Raw genomic sequence first — 27,943 nt, forward strand, 5'->3', positions numbered from 1 at the left:
TTTTGTTTTGTATCAAACAAAATTTATTCATCTTTGAAATTTCTATCAACAGGTTATTTACAGATTCAGGTGACAAGTGCATCGTCCCTGCAACAAAACAAACAAACAGAATGGATAATTATTTAAAAATCTACAAATTAACATCAAACATGCTTTGTTTTTTAAAATTTTTTTGTCCTTTTTTGTCCCCAACACTACTTGGTTGTTGTATAAAATAAATTATAAAACGTTTACTTTACTCTAAATTCTTCACCTACTTTTATTCTGACGGAGCTTCGCTGCAAAAACAAAAACACAAGAAGGTGAAAGAACTGAATTAAGAGAAAAAGTGGTTTCCTGCTACGAGCTCAACACGTTCAGGAGCTTTGAAATACAAACGGCTGAAAGTTTTCTTTGCATCGTTTAGTTTTTTTGCTTCACGGCCTCGGGAAAAGTTCACACACACACACACACACACACACACACACACACAAAAACACACACACAGGATAAAAAATAAAATAAAAAACACACATCCTATGACGACGGTTAAAAAGTAAAGACAGGTAATAGTAACACAACAACAACACTTCATGGCGATGATGACTAAACTGTGTGAAAAGTTACAGTACAACAGTCAACGTTTCTGTGGCTCGTACTCGCTGTGATGGTGCGTTTTTAAAGGGATACTTCACCCAAAATATCGATAATTCACCCAATTTTCATCTACTCACAGTCATGCCAAGGAAAGAAGGGTTTGGAGAACTTTCAGAGTCACATAATGGCGGTGGATAGAGTTCACTTTGGAATCATCCAAAACACACACTATGAAAACTCTGTTTTTAGCCTTGTTGTAGCAGTAGTAGTGTGTTTTGTGTGACCTTGGCACTGTTGAAGATGAGTGAGTTGCGTTTTCTGCTTCATTGTCCTCCGTATGGAACCGCATCAGCGGTTTTGCATGAATTTCCCTCTAAAACAACTCTGTCTGGTAACGTTGTGTTATTATCTCATAGCGTGGTGAATGTGCAGGTCACAACTTGTCCACCAGAGTTTTGGAGTTGTTGGATTGTGTATTTGATGAGTTTGATGAGGGAAACCAAGAAATCCCATGAGCCTCCGTAGCGTAGCTGTGAGCAGCTCACTGCTCTGCTCCGCCGTTCTAAAAATAGCTTGCACCGACAATTAAAGGTAACGAACCTACTGCTATGACCTATAGGGATAAACTGAGACATTCCCTGTATGAGAAATCCCAGATGAAGAAGAACCCAGACTTATTCTGGATGTCTGAACGTGAGATGTTGTGTTGGTTTTTTAAAAGAGGAGGTCTACTGTATGCTCTATCTAGATTCATTGATGGAGCTTGGGAATTGAGACAGGAAGGATTATATCCCACATAACATCATGGTTTGCTGCTGCTTACTGGTCTGTATCCTGGAAGCCTGTTTGTTTGTTTCTGTCTGTTGTAATTCTAAGACGACACGCTATAGCCACTCTTGAACGTACAGTAGCCTATGTATTTAAATGTTTAGTGTCTTATAATCCCATGTGCATGATGACACTTCAACAAAACAATCAATCAAAATCAAGCAGTAGCTCCCAGTGGCTCTGTTAGATGTTCGTTCATTGTTGAAAACCATTGGATGTTTGATGTAAACACAGAAGATGTGTTCCCCCTGGAACTCCTAAAGAGTTTTGATGACTCTGAAAGTTCTCCAAACCCTTCCTTGGCATGACGGTGAGTAGATGAAAATTGGTGAATTATCGATTTTTTGTGTGAAGTATCCCTTTAATGCACAATGGGAGGAAATGGGAGGACCGCGCTTCACTTCAGTCAGCGTCAGTGTGTGTGTGTGTGTGTGTTGTAGTGGTTTGTAGCAGAGTCAGTCACTTCTGCCTCCTCCTCCTCCTCCTCTAAAGAATAAAAAGCAGCATCTTCCTCGTCTCCTCGTCTTCACACCGACGCTCCGTCCTGGCTCTGGCTCTGGCTCTGGATCAGTTTCAGTTTCTTTTTTAAAAACAAGTCTCTCTCCTCCGGTCTCCTCTCCTCTCCGGTGTCAGACCCTGACGACGGGCGTGGTGGCGGTGAGCGGAGCCGTGGAGCCGGTGTCGTAGTCCAGGTCGATGGTGGTGTGGTTGGAGGTTCCCAGGCTGCTAAGGGAAGTACCGGTGCCCATCTGTCTGTCCCGCAGACTTTGCAGGTAACTCTGAGGAGAGAAAAACAACCACATGAGACAACGGAAATTAACCTTAGAAACAAGAAACAAGTCCTTATATTTCTGTATATACATCTCTACTGGTCTTAGGGGAGAGTCGGGGCAAGATGAGCTAGGAAACCATAAGAAGAATTGAGTCATGTGACCGAATATTTAGGATCATCATTAATACATTTTTTTTAATTTTTTTTTAATTTGGAGGCGCCTTTCATGGCACTCAAGGTCACCTTACAAAGCAGAAAATAACAATAACAACAAGAAGTAAATACTAAATCACTAAAAAAACAAACAAATCTGCAATCTTCAAAAATGAAAGATGCAGGGGTGGGGAGGGCAAAGAGAGTTTAGAGGGAGTAGGCCTGTTTAAAAAGGTGGGTCATTGCATTTCATGGAGTCTGTGAAGGTAAAAACCACATGAGTAAAGGGGTTTGACATCACAAGATCATAAGTTTTTAATGAGAATTGTGGGTAAAACTTTAATTTACAGGCCGTTAATTACGTCATAGTCAAGAAATAACAAATAACTGCATCATAATGTCTAGAAACAACGGTCAATTTCATAGTAATGTTGAGAAATATCACCAAGAAATAGCGATTGATTGTGTAGAAACAGCCCAGAAATGTCGGTCAATTGCAAATTAACTCTGCAAATTCATTTCTAAGCTATTTCTTGACATTATCACCTAACGGCCTGTAAATTAAAGAGTTACGGAATTGTCTTTAGACCAAAAGAGATAATTATAAATGTGTTTTATACATCAGTTGTGGTATCTATGAGCTACAACATGAAGTATGAAAAGTGCCCATCTGTCTGTCCCGCAGACTTTGCAGGTAACTCTGAGGAACGAAAACAAGCACACATGAGACAACGGAAAACCTTAGAAACAAGTCTTTATATTTCTATTCATCTCTACTGGTCTTAGGGGAGAGTGGGGGCAAGATGGACGAAAGCGAAAACATTTGCCAAAATGTTTTCATTCATCAAGAACGAAAGTCGGAGGTTCGAAGACGATCAGATAGCTACCGTTGCAGCTCCGACCATAAATGGCGTTCCGGCTGCGTTATTCCCATGACCCGCCGGGCAGCGTGCGGGAAACTGAAACTAGGAAATGCTGGATGAGTCCACCACTAAATAATAATATCACAATAACTATAAAGACAAAACGATATATTTATCGAAAATGGACCCATTAACAAGTGGGTAATGTAGATCCATCCACATTAAAGGAATAGTTCACCAAAAAATTAAATTCAGTCATTATTGACTCCCCCTCATGCTGATTAATACTCCAGAGTAATACTCCAGAGTAGTTTTTTATTCCTCAAAGTGCATGTGGAGACCCGGGAGGCCGGTTCCTAGTCCAACGAAATCCTTATATGAGAGTAATAGGACCCGACACAAAAACGTCCATAAAACTACACAAAAACCATTTAATATTCCTCCACACTGCTCGTCCACTGCAATCCAAGTGTCCTGAAGGGAGATAGTCCAGAGGCAAATTCAATCCAGGACTGTTTAGGCTGTAAAAATGTCCTAAATGAGGTTGTTTCCAGTAAACTCTGGACTATCTCCCTTCAGGACACTTGGATTGCAGTGGACGAGCAGTGTGGAGGAATATTAAATGGTTTTTGTGTAGTTTTATGGACGTTTTTGTGTTGGGCCCTATTACTCTCATATAAAGTTTTGGTTGGACTAGGAACCGGCCTCCCGGGTCTCCAGATGCACTTTGAGGAATAAAAAACTACTCCGGAGTATTCATCATCAGCATGAGGGGAAGTCAACAATGACTGGATTCCATTTTTTGGTGAACTATTCCTTTAATATGAAACTCTTTTATAACCTTTAAAGAGAACGGTTTGTTTGAACATCCTATGGCCTTTTGTTTTGGTCTTACTGGGGTATGAATAATTTCAGACAGGGGGATTTTTGTTCACAGTTTAAATAAACACCTTTAACAATGTAACTTTACTTGAATAAACTGGTCATGGCTCCAGACTTTTCCTCCGTGTCCTATTTATGTAAAAAATTAATAAATTCCTTGTATTTGACATGGGAATGAATAATTTTGGGGCTTAAGTGTACAGTATGAAGAGTGTATATTAGTCAGCAACAAAACTCTAATTGTCTTGATGTAGTGTAGCTGCTCATCTTACCCCACTCTCCTCTACTGGTAAAAGCACAACAACAACAACGACAACAACAACAGTTTATCTAGAACTACCACAGCACACACGCCATGTGGGGCGACACTGACCGGCGCCAGTAGGTCCCCAGCGTAACGTTTCACTGGGGTGGGTTTACGACGGTAAGTGCCTTCCTGCCCACCTGCCTGCTGCCGCTTCTTGGCGTCCTTCTCTCGGATCCGCATCAGCTGCACGCGCTTCTGTCGCCCCCTGATGACGACTGACAGGACACAGAGGACAAGAGTCACATACTGTAAATACATAATAATAATAATAATAATAATAATAATAATGAAGCACATCTGTAGTTAAGTCCTAACTCAAACATCTGGAAATGAAAAGTTAGATTCTGGACTTTCTTTCTTTACAACTTTAAAATCATCTTTAATCTCAGAGAGCTGCAAGTTTTATTTATGTTACTGTACAAAGACTAAATAACTGCTAAAACATATGAAATAAGTTCATTTTAGCCTTTTACAGTTTTTCTCGATTGTTTACACACATTTTCTGAATGCATGCCTCATACTCTCAGAACTCTACACACAAATCCAAAAACACACACACAATGGGCAAAACCCCTAACTTCTCCTGCAAAATGAAACTTTACATTCAAAACAATGTTATATATTCTCAAAATGCTATTTTAGTCTCAAATGACACACACAAACCATCATATGACTAGACATTTATAACAACCAGTTGAACACTGATGTGCTCAGTGTAAAACACTAGGATGAATGGAAAACACTTCTACTCCATTCATCATAATGACTTAGGTTTTTTTTTTTACTGTAACTACAGACAGTACATATTTTAGAATATTGTTTTGATACTCAGAACACTCAAATACACCTTAACAAATGAAATGCGTGAAGACGCGACCGAGGTGGTCGTGTGACTATGCAGCCGTGCTGCTGTGACCACAAAAGAAGAAAAAAAAGAGTCGGTCGGGGTCAGCTGGTTTACGGCCGAACAATTTTGAAAGACTGAATACATAATTTTGACAAGATGAGAATACTGTAACATGTAGCTCACCTAGTAGAGCAGTACTCTTTGTAGTCAAAGACTTTGTTCTAGTCTAGGTTCGAATCCCTCTATCAATATGCAATTTTGGTGATCAATGCATTTTCTTTTCTCATCATCATTATGATCACTGCTATGTGTGTGTGTGTGTTTGTGTTGTGTGGCCTCTCTGTTTGGTTTCTCTCTTTTTGGTGTCAGTCCATCACTGCCTGTTATGCTGCCCTTTTTTGCTAAAGCTCTGATTGCTAATTGTAAAACTGTGTGACAGGTGTTTACCCATGTGATGAGTCAGTGTGAATAGTAGGGAAAGTAACTTTAGAATTTTGAATAACAGTGTGTTACTCGTGAAAACAAGAGATTTTCTTCATGAAAATTGTGCCAAATGCAGAGAATTGTGTGTAGTGTTTTGAAAAAAGTGTGTTATAGAACTGCAAATTGAGTGTAAAGCAGGAATTGTGCTTGTAGTTTAGCAGATTTGGTCAAGGGAGTTGGTGCATGAGTTAGATGTTGAGGCCATTGTGTCTCAAGTACCAAAAATTGTGTGTAAACAATCGAGAAAAACTGTAACTGCATTAATATGAACATTTTATACAATGTTTTTGTTTAACATTGATTTTCTTTGCAATAACTTTGATGTATCTTCACTGTAGGTCTCCTCATTCCTGCTCCAGAGTCATTTTCTTTTTCCGTTTCCATTAAGAATAAGAATAAATATAACTTCATTGATTCATTCATGATTATTATTATTTATACATCTATGTAATATCAATAAATTACATTGATTTCCAGTCCAATGGATTTATTAAGGATTTCAGGAACCTAACATGAATTGAATTGAAACATGAAAAAAAAACCTTTTCCCTTCCCAGTGAGAAAAGTTCACATGAGACAGAACAAAGAGGCAAAGTTTGGTTTAATATCTGTCACTGATCGGCTCATGACTCCTGCAGCGAGCGTGAATAAGATCAATCATATGATCGTTAAATAAGATCAATCATATGATCGTTGAATAAGATCAATCATATGATCGTTGAATAAGATCAATCATATGATCGTTGGACGCTGAATGTTCCTCCTTCATTAAAGGAGGTCGTCGTCACTGGAAAAATAAATGTCTCATTTTTCATTTTTTATTTCTACTTTGGCTCCTTGAAGCCGTCAAACATGTAACTGTCTGGAGTCACAGGCCCCGCCCCTTTATATTGTTATAGGAGAGGAGAGGAGAGGGGAGGGGGAGAGGAGAGGGGAGGAGAGGAGAGGAGAGGAGAGGAGGAGTGGAGAGAGGAATGTAGGAGAGGAGAGGAGTAATAGGGTAAGATAGAGAGGAGAGGAGAGGAGAGGAGAGGAGAGATAGAATAAGATAGAGAGGAGAGGAAAGGAGAGATAGGATAAGATAAGATAGATAGGAGAGGAGAGATAGGATAAGATAGAGAGGAGAGGAGAGGAGAGGAGAGATAGAATAAGATAGAGAGGAGAGGAAAGGAGAGATAGGATAAGATAGAGAGGAGAGGAGAGGAAAAGAAAGGAAAGGAAAGGAGAGATAGTATAAGATAGAAAGGAAAGGAAAGGAAAGGAAAGGAAAGGAAAGGAAAGACAGGATAAGATAAGATAGGAGAGGAGAGGAAGGACTTCCCACTTCCCAGTCTCTGCTGCTTTATAACAGTAGTAAACAACAACAACTCTTCTAACAGTAATAAACAACAACTCTTCTTCTTACCCTCGGTGTGTGAGGAGAGGAGGGGAGGAAAGGAAAGAGGAGAGGAGAGGAGAGGAGGAAAGGAAAGAGGAGAGGAGAGGAGAGGAGAGGAGAGGAGGAAAGGAAAGAGGAGAGGAGAGGAGGAAAGGAAAGAGGAGAGGAGAGGATCGTGTTCTTACCCTCGGTGTGAGAGAAGCTGTCGTCGGTCAGCTTCCACTGCACCAGCACTCCGATGAGGCTGAGCGCCGGCCAGATCCCCAGGATGACCCAGCTGTACCAGCAGAGCGGCGGCCCCGGCGCGAGGCGCAGGCACTCGTACACGTGCGTGGCGAGCGCCAGCATCTCCACGAAGTAGTCGGCGCACACGGTCATGATGGCGGCGCCGAACACGGCCGTGGACAGCATGGTGAAGAACTTCTGCCACTGCAGCGTCAGCACGGCGAACAGCATGCCGGCGCCTAGCAACGCGCCCAGCGGCACCCACACCGTGGCGGGCGTGTAGAACTGGTGTGCGACCAGCAGGGCGGCGAGGGCGAGCAGCAGCCCCAGCAGCAGCCCCGTCATGAAGAGGCCGACGCTGCGCACCAGCATGGTGACCAGGCCGCACAGCAGGCCGATGCCGAGCCCGATGCCGGCGCTCGCCTCCACGCTCAGCTGCGTGTCGAGGACGTGCTCCTTGTGGCACAGCAGGAAGATGATGACGGAGCCGAACATCAGGCCCGACAGGAACATCACGGCCTTGAAGCAGCGGTAACCTGCAGCAGAGAGGAGGAGGAGGAGGAGGAGGAGGAGGAGACGCCCATATAAGGAGGTTTTTATTTTTTTAAAGTATATTTTTCGGCTTTTTGCCTTTATTTGATAGTGATGACAGTAGAGATAGACAGGAAATGGGGAGGCAGAGAGAGGGGGAATGACACGCAGGAAAGGTCTGCCCGACGCGGGATTCGAACCGGGGACGCCTGCGGCGAGGACTGTAGCCTCTACATGGGGCGGCCGCTCTACCCACTGCGCCACGCACCGCCCCATAAGGAGGTTTTTATTAAGGGGATAGTTCAACATTTAGTCAAATTCTCCTCTCACCATAATCCCTATAGACCAGAGCGGCATTTTTATGCAAATGAGAATGACTGATGCATCCTGGGTAATTTAGGGGCAGCACCCGGCATTTTTAAATTGCACTCAGTGGCTTTTTGTGTTTTGATGGAGCGTAGACTAACTAACAATCAATTTGAATGTTTTATTTTTTGTTTCTTTTGTAGCACTATGTCTCATAATTATTTTGACACCCTCTTTGAAACCCACCGTTCACGCTAGTATCTTGAAAAATTACAATTAATTAATCTACCGGTATGCTCATTTAGCCTCCCACAATGATCAATGACTCCACACAGTGGCCAGAAATGTCTTACCCAGACATCTACACGTATTTGGTCGAATCACCGGGTAGGTTTTGGCTAAGTGTTGTCTGTAAATACCCTGTTAATAGCCAACTTTTTGTTAGTTAGTTTGTCAAGCCAGTTAGGCTGAACTTTTCAATGGAGGGATGCCAGGCGCTGCCCCTAAATTACCCAGGATGCATCAGTCATTCTCATTTGTATAAAAATGCCGGCTCTGGTCTATAGAACGAATCACCTTGTTGTTTACAACTACTTCCGGGTAGAAAATCAGCATGAGAACAATAATGATGGACGAGAGTTTCGCTACAAACATCTCATTTTTCACGTCACTATATCACCGTTTAGACTAATCTGATGTTTGTTAAGTCTATAAAAACCAATGATTGGACAAACATTACTATTTCTGTGTGCACATTTTTGGAATTAGTCATGGTTATCATAGATTAGCCGGGCTAACAGTTAGCTACCTGTTTAACTTTAATAACTCAGTGACTCAATAAATGAAATGAAAAAATATTTTCTCCAGCGGATATCTGAGTTACAACATGACTGAGCTGACTGGAGTAGTTTCATGTCGTGTCCGACAACGGGAGGGTTTTAACAGTTGACGTCCTGATGTTAGCATTGCTACTGCCGTGTCCCTGTCAGCTGAGCCACTGATGCTTTCTAGACACTGTGATTCCCCCAAAACTGAATACTGTAAATACCACACATAGCAACACAAAACACACACACACAGAAATAGTAATGTTTCTTTAAACATTTCAGATTTGTCTCAACGGTGATAGGACGTAAAAATATGATATAATATAGCTAAACTCTGGTTCGTTACTACTGTTCTCATTCAAATTCGATTCAAGACGATTCGGTCTATAGTCACAGCAGTAGGTTCATCACCTTTAATTATCGGTGCATGTTGTTTTGAGATCAGCGGGGCAGAGACGTGAGCTTCTCAGTGAACACAACGGAGGCGCATGGTATTTTCGCTTTTGTCTCATCAAACTCATCAAATACACAATCCAACAACTCCAAAACGCTCTGGTGGACAAGTTGTGACCTGCACATTCACCACGCTATGAGATAATCATGCAACATTAACGAGACAGAGTTGTTTAAAGGTGCATTCACACCGGACCTTTTATTTTTGTCGCTGGCGACGAGTTTACATATTAAGTCAATGCAAACGAGCGATTGAGCGATTAATTGCTCAGGCGAAAAATTGCTGGGGCTCCGAGTGACAGCGACAGAGCGAGAAATCGTTTTTTCATGAATCTAAGTCCAACACCCGCATTTTGTTATAATTTGTTGCATTATGTAACAACTTATTAGAAGTTTATTACATATTGCGTCCAAGAATTTTATCACAAAATGTGGCAGATTGTTACCAAATGCGGCGTTATTACATCATGAGGTGAAAATTGATTACACTATTACATAATGAGGCATTATAACATAGTTGGTGCAGGTGTGGCGTGCAGGAAGTCTTCCTTTTATAAATAATTAAATAGATATACAGTATAGTCATATATCAAAACATAGTTACTGCCTACTGAGGCTTTATTGCATAACTTAAGTTACAGGAAGCTCATGAGCCGAGAAGAAACACCAGGCCGAGGCCACGACTCGTGCATAACACAGGAAAAGTGCGTCATCAATTATGTTTCTGAGCAGAAAATGTGCTTGGATCAATTACGACCGGTTATGTTGGCTGGATTTGATTTTTAATGAATCCCTCCCTTACACCACAGAGATCTAGAGTGAGGAACTGACAGAGTAAGAGAAACAACTACCCCCATTATATGACTGTAATTCACACGTGTTGCTGCACATGGATCCAATCAGAGTGTGAGTGTGAGTGTTATGTCATTGCGTGTCCTCACCAAAGAAGCAGTAAATGATGCCGAACAGGCAGCACATGGAGCAGATGACGGCAGGGATGATGTCATACTTCCTCTCGATCTCCAGGCTGCAGGCGTTGACGTCGGTCGGCCCCGCCCCCGCCGGCCCCGACCCCGCCCCCGAGCCGAACCCCGAGCCCGAGCCCGGCCCCGGCGGCGCCAACCCCAGCCCGGTGGGATCTGCCATCGGTTGGCTGAAGGACAGACGGACGTGGGCAGGATGGACGACGATGAAGCTCAGGACGAGGGGCAGAAAGCTCTGGAGGTGGAGGAGTTACCTCAGGTCCATCGGAGCAGCTGACACGTCTGAGAAGAAGAAGCAGAAGAAACAAAACAGATTTATTTTTTGAGCACATTTGTAGCTCTGCAGTATGTAATAACGCTGCTATATGTAAAAATGTAATACATTTTAACGCTGCATTTTGTAATAATCCGCCACATTTTGTAATAAAATTCTTGAACGCAACATATAGGCTAATATACTTTGCCGCATTTTGTAATTAGTTTTTACTCTTTATGAAAAAAATGTAATAATTCAGTGTAATATGTAACAACTTATTACAAAATGCAGCAAAGTTTATTAGCCTACATATTGCGCTCAAGAATTTTATTACAAACTGCTGCGTGGTTACATCATGAGGTGACATTTCTTTTACATTTTTACATAATGTGGTGCTACAACATTTAAAAACAACAAATCTTGACCAAAGTGCTTCACAATTATGTGCAAAACAAGAACAACAATGACCAAAGAATATTAAAAAGAGAGAAAAAAGACAGAAAGAAAGAAGATTTAAAACAGTGGGTACAATAAAATAAAAATCAGAGGACGATGGAGTATTTGTACTACGCCGAATCAAATGCCATGGAGACAGGTTTTTAGCCGTGTTTTGAAGAACAAACTGAATGTGGCAAATTATTCCACAGTGTGAGTTTGTGAGGACAAAGTTACAGTTGACCTGAAGATTTCACACTTCACCTTCACTCCTGAGTCAAACTGACACTCTCACACACACACACACACACTCAGCTCATTCACATCCAGCTCCGTCACCTGGCGACAGCGTTTTGACTTCACTCACTGAGTTTTTAACGTAACTCAATTAAAATAATCAAGTTAAACCTGAGACACGATGACACGCTGAAGAGGGGGAAAAGTTGAGCAACACTTTTCTGTGACTCATTTGAAAACTTTTTCTTTCTGTTTTTTTATAACTGGGATGTCCCTTCTCCTCCTGCTGCTGCTTCACCAGCTTTGTTCATTGTTACGGACAGAAAACAACCACACACTTTACTTTAGTGGTGATCTTCTTCGCTGGGGCAGTTCACACACTCTGCTCCTCATTATTTATTAACTTATTTGTTATTATGTTGTTTACATCAGTGGTTCGCAAACTTTTTACATCAAGGACCCCTAAAATGACACAAATTAGACCAAGGACCCCCATTGGACAAAATTTTGAAGCAGACACGAGAAATACATAAATACTTTCTTAGACTGAAGAACGTTACTTTTTAGTCAATACATTCAAATTAGGGCCATTGGCGTGAAGTTTTGCAAATATTGTAGAGAAATTTCTGAAAAAAAATGGTACAATTTCTCCAAAAATGTTTAAACATTTCTAGAAAAAAGTGGTACAAATTCTCAACAAAAAAAAAAAGTTAAAAAAAATGTGGTAGGATTTCAAAAAAGTTAAAAATATTCTAGAAAAAAGTGGTAAAATTTCTCAAAAACAATTCTAGTGGTAAGATTTCTCAAAAAAAGTGGTAAGATTTCTCAAAAAAAAAAGTTTTAAAAAAATTCTACAAGAAACGTGTAAAATTACTCAAAAAAGTAAAAAAAAAAAAAAATTCTAGAAAAAGTGGTAAAATTTCAAAAAAAAAAAGAAAAGTTAATGAATAAATAAATAAATGAAAGTGGAAAAAAATTCTCAAGAAACTAGAAAAAAGTTGTTAAATTTCAAGAAATAAAGTTGGAGACCCCCTTCAAACCCTCTCAAGGACCCCTTGGGGTCCTCGGACCACACTTTGAGAACCATTGGTTTACATTAACTTTTAATTTTTTATCATCACTTTGCACAGTACGGTCACTTTGGCACTTTGCCTTTTAATTGAATTGTTAAATGTTTGTTGTTGTCTGTTGTTTTACTAACTGTTGTCTTAGTTTTTTTGGATTTCTTTTCAGTCAGATTAGTTGTCGTGTCCTGTTTTTAACCTGCACAGTCATTCTGAGTCTATGCACACGTCATTTCACTGCAATGATCTTGTATTATTGTATGTCACAAACAAACTCTCTTTATTCTTGAATCTTAAATAATCACACAGCAGCAGCAGCAGTAGACGTGAGCGACCTCTCTGCTAAAACCATCTCATGCTCTTAAAATATTAGGTCTGGTATCTAAGCTGGTGGCTGAGGGTTTGCTGCTGCAGGGTGGACCGGCCTGTGTGTGTGTGGAGCTGCTGGCGGCCTCGTGCATGATCTCACCACAGCTCAGATCCGATTACAGCGAACTCACGTTTTCTACTCAAGACAAACACTCGGCCTTTTTAGCTTCTCTCCAGATCCACGTCACTCTTTCTCTCTTTCTCTCTTCTCTCTTCCGTCTCAATCTGTTGTCCCACATTGAATCTACATTTTCTCCACAACACTCAAACGTCGTGACACAGTTTTGGTTTTTTTTAAAAATATATTTTCCGGAGACACACGGCTGTGTAATTTAGTGTCCTGCCTGTGAGTGACTTTACTTGGAAAAAATGAAAGTCTGTCGGAAAGTTTTCTTTTCTTCTTCAGTCACACACACAGTTCTCTCACTACCTATCTCTCTCTCTCTCTTTCTCTGTTTCTGTTTTCTATCAGTCACAACTGAATTCAGAGACTGAAAATGTGTCTTCAATCACCGGCTTTTTTCCTTTTGGAGTCTGTTACTTTGCAGGAATTATTACTGCTTTGAAGACGTGCATGTAAAATAAGAATGTGGACTGGAGTTGAAACGTGTGTTGGATTAATAATCAGATCAAGACTCAGTCAGTTTCTTCTTTTCACAGACAAACTATCACAAAATGTTCAATAAGAATCATTGATTGAAAGTTCCTTTAAGTTTAGCCCTGATATATTCAGTATTTATGCAAAACAGTTTGAAGGGAGTGAAGTCATGTAGTTAAGTGTGTTTACAGCTGAAGTGAAGACTTTGGCTCAATGAGACAGAGACAGAGCATTAATAAACTAATTTAAAATGAGAAAAGATGAGAAACCAAACTCTTGCTAGAGGATGAAATAATAAAAAAAGAAAAAACGACACATGGTCGATCAATGAAAGGAGTTTAAATCTCCAGATCTGAACTCGTCAGCGAGTTTGCCCATATGTCGTGTCCGTATGTTGTTGTGACACACTGGACTTCCCTCGTGACCCTGAACAGGATAAGAGGGTTAGAAACAAAAAAAAAAAAGGGACGAGCAGCGACAGGAAGAACTTCGCTCTTCTGGGCTTTTGTTTCCCTTTTGGTTTTTGGGCGTTTCTCAACTTCTCGTTACTGTTGATTCAGTCACAGGAGACGAACAGGAGGTGTTTTATGTTGACGTTAACTTTTACATCTGAAGAACAAATATTATAGCTCTGCCTCTGACTTAACACAATAATATAACCAACAGCATCACGATAGTGTTGTTTTCTAATCACAACAAAAGCAACAACAGTTATGACTCTTAAAAAAAAATCAACATTTACTATTGTTTCAAATCAATTCAGGGGGAAAACTGACTGAAAATGAGCAAAATCAAGGCAACGTTGGCTTATTTGGCTCAAGTAATCGGCAAAAAGTAAAATTATCTGACTTGTCTGTGTATTTTGTTAATAATTATTGGCCAATTTCGGGCCGATAGTTATCATGTATCCCAAAAAATAAAGAAGTATGTTTAGGTTTTTCAGATGAAGCAGCAGCTTGGAGCTTCATCCAACATTGCCTGGTTGGTTCAATCTCCAGGGTCGTTGATCACACTAGTGTGATCAGATCACATGTCATTTTCAAAGCGCCGTAACAAAATATCCCGTTCACCTGGAGCGCTGCTGTCAACTTCTCTGGAAAACGCAGATTTGAAACTCTCTCCCAGTTTTTGTTTGACATTGATGGACCATGTAAAACCGGAGATATAATGGTGTTAATTTGATATTACAAGCGTAAAGATGGGATGAGATGAACAGTTTTTGTCATTTTTGGTTTGGTTTTGGTGAAAGCAGTTGATAATGCTCGATGTGATTTTTGTCAATTTTTGGGCCGAACATGTCAATAAAGTAGGTTAAAGTGAAAAAAGAATTGTCAGATCATAGCTGCAGTTGTGATGAAAAAAAATATATATTAAACATGAGTATGGTGAATCATTTTCTACAACAAAACAACCAAAACAGGCTCAGACCTTTACAGCAGCATGTACTGGTTGTGTATTTGTATATGGGGGGGTTGGATAATAAAATAGACGACATATCACATTACAGTAACTTGTTTTTTTTTTACTGTAATTACTGTAAGTACTTTCTCTAATGGCTTCAATCGGAGCAGAACTGTGAGTGGATGTTCTGTGGTGCAGATTATTGCATTTGGTGAAACCATGTAAATAAGTCATCATTGTCACTAATAGACCATAATAAAAGCAGCATTTTGCCGCCGGTAATGTGGCACTTTACTGTACATGAACACCTGTGGACTCTCTCTCTCTCTGTCTGTCTGTCTCTGTCTCTCTCCTCATGTTTCCAGCTCGGGGAGTCACAGTGGTGTCCTGTGTCCTGAGTGGAGCAGCCTGGGAAGTCTGCAGCGCTGCTCTGGGAGAATGGAGCCATTATGAGGCACAGAGAAACAAAAAGGCCCGAGAGGGGAGAGAGGGGAGGGAGGGAGGGGGGAGAGAGGCCCCTGGAGCTGTGACCTCTGGTGGCACCAAAAAAAAAAAAAAGAAGAAAAAAAGAAGAAAAAAACTGGAGCCCCTCAGAAAGAAAGAAAGATGTCCGACAGCTCCAAGGAAACAGGTCGATCCCAACGTGTTTGCTTTGAGATGAGCTGCCAAGTGTTTGTCTTCACTGGGCCGGTGGTGAGCGATGAAGGGAGGAGAGAGGAGGAGGGAAACACAACTATCTGTCTTCATGACTGGATGACTGGACTCTCTCTTTCTCTCTTTCTCTCTCTGGGGCCCTGAACGCCTCACAACTCGTCCCAGCTGACTCCCCTACGAGCCGAAGTCGCCCGGCAACAAATTCAACACAAGAAACTAGAAGACTGAGAGTGGAGGAGTCGTGTTAGTGTCAGCATGCTTTAACACACTCACTGGGTCGAGTCTGACAAGCTGCTTAGCATCTGAAAACCACTGTCACCATGGAAACTATTGATAAAATATCGACGCAGTGCTTCAAAGAATCAATTCACTATCAAACCATCAAGAAAACTTGCTATGGTGCTTCAATTTTCAAAATACGCATCATGTGTCAGCTGCATATTAACAGGCAATACAATAATAAAAGGCTGTTGCATTTCTTTACTGCCCGCTGCCCGCCTAAAGGCCAACAGGAAGCTAGGACCTTTATTTTGAAGGGCGCCGTGCAAAAGTAAATGACACTAGCGAATCAGAAGCAAGTGAGGCGTCTGAGGCCCGCCCACGGATGGAAACAAAATATTGGGTGGTAAATTTGTTTTGTTACTAAGAAGAAGTCAAATTTAGAGACTGTCACCATCATGAAATTATTAGTTGATGATTAATTGCCGTACAAATAATTGCAATTAATGATCGAATTGTCTTTTTCTGATCATTTTATGCCGCTAGACAAACATAGTTTAATAATACACATACACCTTATGAAGAAGAAGAAGACGAAGAGCTGTTATTTGGTTACAACTAAATCCATGATGTTAATGTCAACTAGAGAATGCATTTCCTGAAGGAAATACGGTTGAATGCTGAAAGCTGGAAGCTGAATGAGCTGAATAAGTTGTTGAAACGACGCTGAATTAAGTGAAGAAATAGCTGAACCAATCTTGAAAAGATTAAACAATATCTGAAGAGTAAAACTAAAACATGTAAGAAGGAGGCTGTATGAAATGGTTGGAAATGATCATCGAAATGTGGTCGTCTAATATTGGAAATAAACAGTTTGTTGCTCCACTCATGTGTCATTTAACCATAGCTGAAGAAAAAGAAGAAGGAGAAGAAAGGGGTGTAACGTGATGATGTCATTAAAAGAGGACCAGTCAAACCTCAGACGGAGGAAAACGGCGAGGAAACAGAGATGGAATCTGACATTTCTGTTAGTTTCATCCAACTGTTTTTATACAGATGAAGGCAAAACCATTTGAACCATTCTGCAAAATGATCGCTGACAGCTCATATGATTGCTATCAGGCCGACTTTAGAGGTCGATGAGAAGTGAGAAGATCCACTAAATTATACCAAATGTCACGGCGATCCATCAGGAAGTCGTCTAAATATCAAACTCTAGAATCACTAAACTCTGAAGGATTCTTCCCCTGATGACCACGAACGTCTAACCTTGTGTTGAACACTTTGGGCCTGTCCCAATTCTCCCCCCAGCCCTAAATATTTGCCCTAACCCTATATTTTGCGCGTTCTCGTGTAGGGGTAGGGTGTCCCATTACTCTAGTAAGGGGAAGTGCGATTTTGCCCTTAAAATCAGCCCTCAAAATGTAGTGAGGTCTGATGCGGGCTTAAAACTAAGTGGAAGATGAAATTACCCGTTGTCACGCTCAATCACCGTTTAGACAAATCTGAAATGCTTGAAGAAACATTACTATTTCTCTCTGTGTGTGTTTTGTGTTGCAATGTGTGGTATTTATTGGGGGAATCACGGTGTCGCATCAGTGACTGCAGCTGACAGGGACAGCTAACGGCAGCAGCAAAGCTAACGGCAGCAGCAAAGCTAACGGCAGCAGCAAAGCTAACGGCGGTAGCTAAGCTAACATCAGGACGTCAGCTGTTAAAAAAACCCTCCCGTTGTCGGACACGACATGAAACTACTCCAGTTAGCTCAGTCATGCTGTAACTAAGATATCCGCTGGAAAAATATTTTTTCATTGACCGTTTATTGAGTCACTGAGTTATTAAAGTTAAACAGGTAGCTGTTAGCCCTTCCAATTTATGATAACCATGACTAATTACAAAAATTGTTTAGACTGAGATAAACAAGCACAGCCAACGCAACAGGCAACACAACAGCTGGAACCGCCAACATTTTTCCTGAATGAAAATAGTAGCACACTCCAACGGTAGAATTGTAAACATGTGATGTATGCTAGCACGTTCGCTACGTTCACTACACTAATTTGCATATAGTGGTGTCCCATTTCCATAGGGAAAGATCTTCAGCCACTTTCCCTCAACGAGGGGAATTTACGGTTGAGGGCACTCAGGACCAAGTGGAAGTTTTAAGGGGGAGAATTGGGACAGGCGCAAATGTAGACATGTTCCACCACAGTAAAAAGAAAACATCTCCAACGTGCAGCAGCAGCAGCAGCTCTGAACGGTGATGTTAAATGTGCTGAATTCAGCAGGAAGACACAGAAAACATCCTCCAGAAGTCTCACTGACAGCGAGCTCACCGAGGAGCCGACAGACAGATGGGAGCTGAGGGTTAAAACACAATACGTATCAGCTGCAGATGAGCTGTGGAATATTGTGTTGCCCTTGAAACAAAAACTGGCCCCCAGAGTAAACTCCCCCTGAACAAACACAGCAGGGGAGGAGGAGGAGGAGGAGGAGGAGGAAGAGGAGGAGGAGGAGGAGAAGGGAGGAGGCCGAGCTGCTGCTGCAGAGTCTGAGTGCTCAGCTGCTGAGGAACAGGCCGGGGCGGCTGCAAGTTCCCCACATAGCTGATAGAGGAGTGTTTTTAATCGAGTGGTGGTGGGCATGTGTGTGTCTGTGTGTGTGATTGCAGCCGAGGATCCTGCTGCTGCTGCTCTGACTTGACGGCCGCGACCAGCTGAAGATCTGGACGTCTGACAGACGCACTTGGACGACTCCTGCAGGAATGTGAGATGAACACACCCGGCCGGGGGGTTTTCACTCTGTGTGCGTGTGTGTGTGTGCGCTCGGCAGTTGTTGCAGCCGTTCATCATGGCAACAGCTCAACACACACAAATCTGTGTAACATTCGTTCTTTCCGTTTTCAATTGGCAATCAAAAATCAAAAAATCAAAAAAAGGGTCTGGTTATTTTGTTGCTTGTTTTTTAATCTAACACAAAAAACAAATAAATATTTATATTATTATATTATATTTATATCATAAATATTTCATATTTCAATTTTAGGCTCAGATCAAAGATATGAAATGGAAAAACGAGCCACAGAACTGAATTTTTGAATTAAAAAATCAAAAAAACTTGCACTACTATTATTCATTTGTACTTGTATCGCTGCTACAGTATTGTGCCTTCTACTTTCTTCTTCTTTCTAGTTTAGTTCTACATGCCCCGATTTATATATATTTATATATATATATTCTAGATTTGTAGACTGTCTTAAATGTTTATTTTCTGCACCGAGGGTCTGAGAGAAACGTAGTTTTAATCCTCTGTATATCCCGTACATATTGTAGAATAGACAATAAAGCTGACTTTGATTTTAATATTTAATTGGTTGTTTGCAACGATACGTTAGCTCGCCAGCCACCACGATGAAAATATACCTGGAAAATCCCACTGAACTTATCAGTTGTCACACGTTTGGTTCATCTCGTGTCTGGTGAGCTAACGTATCTTAAACACTCATTACTCAACTTCAGGGTCATGTCAACCAACCGACCAATGACATATTACAATCAAATTCAGTCCTGTGGCCCGTCTTTCCATTTCGTATTGTTGATCTAAAGGAAAAACTGGGCTTTTATTTGTTTTTTGTGTTAGATTAAAAAACAAATTGGTATAAAACCCTATAAAAATCGGTCACTTTTTCATTTTTTGAATGCCGATTGAAAATGCAAAGAAAGGATGATACGGTCACAGTGGGCGTGATTAAAAATGGACGCCATATTGTGCCAGGATTTAAACTTGTGTATAAACATGAATAATAGTAAATCTACGCTGCGATCGCCACATCTGCTTTTAACTCCACGCTGGCTGGTGAAGACATCAGACGGACAGAGACTTCCTGTCTCTCTTCGGAGCAGGAAGTCAGGACCAGATGAGGAAGTGGATCATCAGGTTTCAGCAGGAACTGACCTTTGTGTCGTGTTGGTGTTGGTGTCGGTGGCAGAGCAGAGAGAGAACGGAGCGGCCGGGAACCAAAGAGCTGGGTCATCAAACCGTTACGTTTCAACTCAACTCAACAACTGGGAGCAACTGGGAACGACTGGGAACGAGTGGAAGTGAATGAAGCAGGAAAAAGGCAGAGCAGCACCGGCGATATGAAGAAATAAACTTGTAATCTGGATAATCTGTGCATGCAACACTTGCTATTGTCTCCCAGCGAGGCGTGTTGGTGCTGGTCGGGCTGGAAACAACAAAGCACCACATGATGACGTCATCATTTCACACTGTTTTAACTGCACACACTTGGGAGTTAAAGATCCGTGCAGCCGCGTTCACACCGAGCTGATTCACTGATGAACAATGTGCAACAATCTACAAGTTTACACAGCGACAAATCAAGTTTACACAGAAGAAGAACTGATAATAAAAAAAAACCCCGAGGGCCCTGAACGCAACACGTTTCCTGTCACCAGAACAAAACCCGGCTCGTAGGAGCCGAGAGACAGAAACTCTTATCATTATTATTCTTTTAATCCATATTTAACCTTTCACACTCCTCACACACACATATACATGCAACAGAAATGGGAATAAGACGGAGGAAATCTGCTCCCTGAGTGTGTGGCTTAAACAAATCAGCTGTTTTTCTGTTGAGCTGCGTGCGAAATACAAAGTCGACTCCGCGGGAAACATTTGCATTCACAAACATGAGTCTCTGGCTGTCGCTGAGCTTTGAATGTGGCTCGAGTGACTGGATCCCAGTGTTTGTGTGGACTTCATGGTCCTATGGTCCACTGGTCTGTCCTCTATCAGCTGCTTCTCCACTTCTCTATCACACATTCACCTACAAATACTTTAAACAAAACTCAAAACATGTGTAACTTTGTAACAAAAAACAGTCTAAAGTAATAAACGTTTGCCTCTAAATCCTCATAATCCACATATTTGTGACCACAGCCTCCAAACACGCAGCTTTCTGATCATTACACACTACACAGTTATGAAAATTCCTGATTATTCCCAACATTTTTATATATTCTCAGTCTCCGTCTCTTGTCCATGTGGCTGTGGGCAGTGGAGGCTGATAATGGTCACTTGTTGTCGAAGGTTTATTGGTACTATCTCACTGCTTCTCCCTCTTAATCTCCCCAATCCCATGCTCCGTCCAGACAATAGAGGCCTTTCAACTACAACGAGGCTGCAGAGCTACTTATAGAGAGAGAGAGAGAAGCATGAAACACAATGAGGAGCCTTTTGAAGAGAGTCACATGATGTCACTGCTGCATGTGTGGTGTATATTATACCCTATGTCAGAGGCTGGATGTGGTTGTTAACGTAGTGAAATTGTGACAGAGAGGAGTGCGAGGAACTGATCTCCAGCCAGTGAGACGGAGGAGCAGCTCCATGGGTCGGGGGTTTGTGGTGGAGAGTCCATATGTCAGAGAGAGACGGAGTATAGGAGATGATATATGTTTACAGTAAGTGTCTCTGAGAGTTTCACCGACACCCTGTCATGTCCAGACATGTTCTGACCTCTCAGCAGCAAATCATAGTCTTCATTCAATAAGTTAAAGATGAACTATACTAAGATTTGTACCTTAAAGGGATACTTCACCCAAATTTTCACCCAATTTTCTATTCACCGTCATGCCAAGGAAGGGTTTGAAGAACTTTCAGAGTCATCAAAACTCTTTAGGAGATTCGGCTGGCAACGGATTTTCATATAATGGCGGCGGATAGAGTTCACTTTTGAATCGGGGGGGATATTCGAATATATCCTAACGAATTACGGGGTCATTCGATATTCGTTCGAACCTCATTTTTCTAAAAAGTGACAGCCCTACTATGAAACATGAAAAAGTTGTTCAGAAAAAAAGTAATGTGATCTCTGTTTTATCCTTGTTGTAGCAGTAGCTCCCAGTGGCTCTGTTGATGTTTGTGCACATGCGTGAGATTTGCTGTGAGATGTTTGTTCGTCGTTGTAAACCATTGGATGTTTGATGTAACGGAAGAACATCTCATGCAGTTACTGGGAGCTACTGCTACCTACAACAAGGATAAAAACAGAGATCACATTCATTTTTTCCAAACAACTTTTCCATGTGGCGGCTTCAGGACACTTGGGTCAGTACAGACGAGCAGTATGGAGGTATCTGGATGTTTCATAGACGATTCAAAAGTGAACTCTATATGCGGCCATTATATGAAAACCTGTTACCAGCCCCCTGGAACTCCTAACAAGTTTTGATGACTCTGAAAGTTCTCCAAACCCTTCCTTGGCATGATGCTAAGTAGAAAATTGGTGAATTATCGATTTTGGGTGAAGTATCCCTTTAAAGGGATATTCCTCAGGGCACCGTGCCACGCTATGCTATCAAATAAAGGCAAAAAATGCCCAAAAAATATACTTTAAAGGGATATTCCTTCTTACGCCTATCCCCTCCAGAGATCAAGTTACCGACCACAAACTTCTCCAGTTGTATTGACTTCAGCACAGACAGCCAGAAAAACACTGCTGTCTATGGAGCCACCAGGCAACCTCCATCAAAAAAGCCGCTCATATCCACAAATAATGCTCAGAACAGCACCAAACTTCATCAACAATACAAAGAGGGTCCCATTCCATAATACCAGGCATCAAACACCCGCTAGCTTTGACTGGTTTATACTGAAAAGAGACAAAAACACAACTCACCCACTCTCCTCCAACTGCTTCCTACTGATACCAAGTGCAGTAGAAAAGTCAAGACCCTAGTGACGTTCAGTTCCTAAAATGCAGCAGCTTTTCTGACTGTGATAGTCTGAGCAACTCAACTCTGAGAGGGAGGAGAGGGAAGACAGAGAGGAACTCGGTAATCGACTCGTCAGGGCTTCCACACGACTAGCGAGCGGCTGGAGGAGAGTGGGTGAGTTGTGTTTTCGTCTCTTTTCAATACAAAGTCGGTGAGAAGGCAATCCATGGAGCGATGTCTCCAACTTCATCAAGAATTAAAGTCAGAGGTTCAAAGACGATCACATACCGTCGTAGTTCCGACCATAAACGACGATTCGGCGGCGTTATTCTCATGACTCGCCGGGCAGCGTCCGTGAAACCATAAGTAAGGAAACGCTGGTCGGCTCGCCCAGCATTTCCACCACCACTAATAATAACAAAATAACGATGGAGACAAAACGATATATTTATCGAAAATGGGCCCATGAACAAGTGTGGTTAACGTAGATTCATCCGTATTAATATGAGACTTTTTTATTGTCGCAGAATTTTTCGTTCTGCCAATGGAGAAACTCCTCGTTGTCCCTTTAACAAGAGATTGCAGGTTACGGGGCGCGTTACGTTTGTGTGGCGGTGTCGCCATGGAGACGAGAGCTGGGACACCGGGTCGGAGGCTCTGATCTTACAAGGTTGGTTTTCAGCCAAGAGACGCTAGGTGGAAGGCAGAGAGCCTCCATTCTCCCTGCAACTAGTTAACAAGTCATTGATTTAACCAGAACTAGGACTCTGGAGCTGGTTAAGGTACGAATGGAGCAGAGTTCCACCTTAAAGGAGAGGATTCTGCCCCTTTTTCACAAATTAAAGTAGTTCCCAGGTGTCATGACATCGCTCAAAATCCCCAGAGGATCAAACATCACAGCTCTTTTTTCAAACCAGCCCTGTTCAGAACGGCTGGTTTCAGTGCCTGTCCCTTTAAATGCAAATGAACCACTGCTTGCCCCGCCCCTTCTACCAGTCCCAGGTTGAGATGATATTATGCAAATTCAAAAACTACATCATTGCCAGACAACTGAGGGAACAGCTCGTAAAACTATGTGGATTTCAACCTCAGGAGCCTGAAAATGACATGTTCTTTTGTCAATTCTCACATTTTGGGACCGGAAGGCAAGACAAACACCCAGATAAGAGCCTTCAGAAAGTGATATTTCCATAATATGTCCCCTTTAATATCAGATTGGTGCTTCCCTAAGTTTCTGCCGCAGTCAAATCACATACATCAGTGAGTAAATGGTGATGATTTGTAGGTGGGTTTGCTGTAGTGGTTCAGACACAGTCGTGGTCCAGACCTCCGTGCAGAGAGTAGATATATATATTGATATACTGTATATATGTGTACATGTCTGCAGTACTTCCACTGCAGCTCTGTCATTTAAAGCAGCCATTTAACCCTCTTTGTCAGACTGCACTCTGCAGTAATTGTACCTCCTACAGCGATCTCATCTCACAGGCCCAAAATATCACGTATGTCCTTCATTTTTGTTCCGAGGAGACACCAACACCCCGGCGATACCCGGTGTTTAACGGGCTATAAGTAGCTCCGGGGACGTATGGAGGTTCAAAATGACGGGTATCACTTCTTCATGTGGTTTTCCTCTGTGACAATGGGGCTTCTCTTTACACCCAGGAGTCTCTCTCTCTCCAGACCAGATCAGACCGGACCAAGGACTTGGACTCTGGGTTACTCGTTAACAAATACAGTGTAGGTTGATGTATTGAGTCGTACCTCAGCCTTTACCACAATTAAAACGCTGCTCAGGAGGATTTAACCTCTGGACGTTATTTAAACTCACACTGACCTCTCTGTTACTCAACAACTGGTTTTTAAAAAGCCAGATCTGTTTTCTTCTGCGTCACAACAACAACAATAACGATAAAGTAGAAGTAGAACGATCTAGTCCATCTGAACTGTTCTTGGGAGTTTTGCCTTTGTTGAAACCAATTACACACACAGCACAGCAGGCTCATTATTAGATTAACCACAGCCATGATGATGATGATGATGATGACGATGATGAGTCCTCATGATCATGACGAGCTCATCACTCATCACTTCTTCAATCTGTCCCTGAATCAGACGCCCGAGCACGTGGACCGACCGCAACACAACAGATTAACTCATTAAAACAATCACTATAGTTACACAATTAGTGTAAAACTACATTTGGATCTGTGATCATGGTCGTTTCCTACTGGTTTCTCCAGTTTATCAAACTTCCTACTGCAAATGAATGGTCAGTTTCACTTTAAAAACTATAAAAAACGTCCGACGTGATGTTTGTTTGGTCTTGTACCAAAACAAACATCCGATTAGAATATGAGTTGTTGTCCAAGGTGTCTCTATAGCAACACAACACTGACTAACAACAACACACAACAATGTAATGAGTCGACACATGTGTTACCTTTATAAATAGATATAAAAGAGTTGCCGCTCCTGTGATTTGGACTTTACAGCTGTGATCTTTACATTACATTACATTGCAATCAATAGTGCAGCCTTATAGTGTGTAATATGAGCACTAATATTATAAAGTACAGCAAGCAGCGAGGGTCATTTTGGTCAGCTGTTAACTAGATTTATATTGGTAAATGGATTTGCATTGATAGATCTCTTTGCAAAGTCTCAACGACCACTCAAAGCACTTCACACACACTTCTATCTACTGTATCTAGCAAATATCTTTCACACACACACTCACCCACCAATGATGTGAGACAAAAGGAGCCGGGGATCGAACCACCGATCCTCTGATCAGTGGACAACCTGCTCTACCTCCACCAGACTGAAATGAGGTTTTAATTAGGAACTCTTCGTTAACGATCCCAGCGAACGAACTAGAGCTGCAACAATTAATCGATTATTAAATGAATTGTCAACTATTTTGATAATCTAATAATCAGTTTGAGTATTTTTGAAGAGAAAAGTCAAAATTCTCTGATTCCAGCTTCTTAAATGTGAATATTTCTGGTTTCTTTGTTCCTTTACGACAATAAACTGAGTCTCTCTTTGGTTTGTGGACAAAACGAGACATTTGAGGACGTCGTCTGGTGGGTTGGGAAACACTGATTGATGTTTTTCAACATTTGTTAACATTTAATTGACCAAACAACTAATCGATTAATCATAGATCATCGACAGGTCAATCGATGATGAAAACAATGGTTAGTTGCAGCTCTAGAACGAACGATGTGGACGAGGAGGAGTGCAACAACAACAGGACACCAGCTTCATTAACAGAATGAACTCCAGCCTGTGGCCCTGTTGTCTTCAGCAGCCTTTTGTTTATAAAAGAGAGCAGATCCAAACAGCAATTACCCCCAGACTTCAAATTAAATCTAGTTCTCATAAAACCAGAATCCCTCCAACGACACTCACTCTCGCTCGAGGACATTTTAGTGTTCGTCATCGTCTGTGCTTCCAGTTTTTCCTAAAGTTCATCTATATGGTGTGATTAATTGATTACTGGAGTAAAGATGAGTCAGAGTGATGTTGAAACATCCCACAGACAAAAAGATAAAGATAAAAGATGTAAAAAAGCGCGACCCTGCTGTGAGCCTCTGGGTTAATTAAAGGCCTCCACGCGGCTTAAACAACATGTGCAGTCTTAACTTTCATCAGCCCTGCTCTCCTCTTTCCCAGGGCAGGGACGAGGTTTCTCCTTCTGAAACCATCTGGTGCAGCAGCCAAGGCAGACAGACTGTAACTACAGACTGTATACTCTGTCCCTCCCCAGTAAAGACATGGAGCTGAAGGCTGTCATCATCATCATCACACTGGCCCCGAAAAAACCAAGCGGCACCACTCACTCCTCCTCCTCCTCCCACACAGCGCAGCAGAACCACAGCACCAGGACTCCCTGCACGCTACGTGGGCCCTGAAGGGTCATCAGATGTTTCTGGGTGTAGTTACTCTGCACACAGGAAGTTCAAGTGTCCAGATGTGGAGTTTTTTATTATTATTATTATTATTACTACTAATAATAATACAAAATGCATAAGATTTAAATCACAGAGGAGGTAAAACTGGTCAGAGCCACAGTTCTGCTGGGTTGCTGCTGCTGCTGCTGCTGGGGGATTTTGGTGTAAAAGCCTGGTTGGGTGCACAACAATAAAGCCCTTATTATTACGGATCATTATGTCTTTGTGCTGCACTGCAAAAACTCAATCTTACCAAGAATATTTGTCTTATTTATTTCTAGTCAAAACAAATCTCATTATACTTAAAATAAGACTCATCACATTAAAAAGTAGCTTGTTTTAGACACTTTTGACTTCTTTCAAGCCTATTTTCACTTGAAATAAGTAGAAAAATCTGATAAGTTTTTCTTTCTTATACAAGCACAAAAAACTTCCTTTCACTGGCAGATTTTTCTACTTATTTCAAATGAAAATGTGTTTGAAACAAGTGAAAATGATCTTAAAAACAAGTTAATTTTTAGGTGATGAGTCTTATTTTAAGTGGAAAGAGATTAGTTTTGACTAGAAATGAGACATTTTGACAAGAAATACGACAAATACAGTATTCTTGGACAGATTTTGAGTTTTTTGCAGTGTGTGGAGCTGACGGATAAGTTGCATTATGTCCCTCAAGTGCAGGAAAGTTTCACAGAAGAAGCAGCTACGTGTTAGTTACAAACATTTTCCAGCTGTGGAGTTTGGCTCTGATCAGTCAGCAGCAGCAGCAGCAGCATCTGGACTGGAGGGGGATCACTCATCCATAATCAATAATACACATTATACATAATGAATATATATAATACCGCAGGGAGTTATTGTTTCCATGGAGGTGGTGGAAGTTTCAAACACACACAGACTCACAAACAAACAGACAAACCTCATGTGCAACAACATCAACACACACTTTCTATCAGAAATAATAAATAATATGATTAATAGTAAAAGTTTCCATTAAGTTAAAGTGTGTTTTATACACTTACCGACCGAGGTGTGTGTGTGTGTGTGTGGAGCTTCCCAGTCGGCGCTGTCAAACAGGAAAAACAGCCCACCATGCAGCGACACAAAGCGGCGGAGGGGAACCAGGGAGAACCGGTTCTGTCGACCTGGATCACAGTTTAAACATGTTCATAAGAGGAATCATAACAATAAAGAAAATTCCTCTTATTCTTGTTCTTTTCCTTGTGTTGTCGTTGTTCCTCTCTTCCTGTGGTTTACGACTGGAAGTTAACGTCTCGATCGGCTTCGTTTTCCCGACTCACTCGGGATCAGTCGGGAAACTCCGGAGCGAATCTAAAAACCGTTGACGTTAGAACCGAACTAACGTCAACTAGCTGCCGACAAGTCTCTCTCTGGAAAATCTACACGATCCTCCTTTTCTCCTCCTCCTCTTCTTCCTCTTCTCCTCCTCCTGTTTAAAGAACACAAAGGAGGAAAAGTTTCCCCTCCTTTTCTTCTCCTCCTCCTCCTCCTCTTCTGCTTCTTCTTCCTCTCCGGAGCTCCGCGGCCACAGCTCCCTCCTCACCTCCGTCCAGCGACGGTTGGTCCGTTGGAAAAAGAGCTGAGGGGAGGAGGAGGAGGAGGG

At 41.7% G+C, this 27,943-nt stretch overlaps 1 protein-coding gene across 2 annotated transcripts; it reads right to left on the reverse strand.

The window, feature by feature from the left end:
* Positions 1 to 241: 241 nt before the first annotated feature.
* Positions 242 to 27,876, reverse strand: LOC146986810 (transmembrane protein 198-like). 2 transcript variants are annotated; one of them, XM_085775685.1, is made up of 5 exons: positions 27,342 to 27,876; positions 10,373 to 10,696; positions 7,275 to 7,850; positions 4,519 to 4,596; positions 242 to 2,183 (listed from the first exon to the last, which is right to left on the reverse strand). In XM_085775685.1, exons 2-5 carry the CDS (start codon positions 10,575 to 10,577, stop codon positions 2,131 to 2,133), a joined length of 912 nt encoding a protein of 303 aa, XP_085631811.1. In that variant the 5' UTR covers positions 10,578 to 10,696; positions 27,342 to 27,876; the 3' UTR covers positions 242 to 2,130. The 2 variants fall into 2 exon arrangements, with proteins under 2 accessions (XP_085631811.1, XP_085631810.1); XM_085775684.1 differs by having other exon boundaries at positions 4,448 to 4,596; positions 27,342 to 27,872.
* Between the last annotated feature and the right edge of the window lie 67 nt (positions 27,877 to 27,943).

Source organism: Trachurus japonicus, chromosome 5, assembly GCF_045865225.1.
Source record: "Trachurus japonicus isolate A0001 chromosome 5, Traja_1.0".
Lineage (NCBI taxonomy): Eukaryota > Metazoa > Chordata > Actinopteri > Carangiformes > Carangidae > Trachurus > Trachurus japonicus.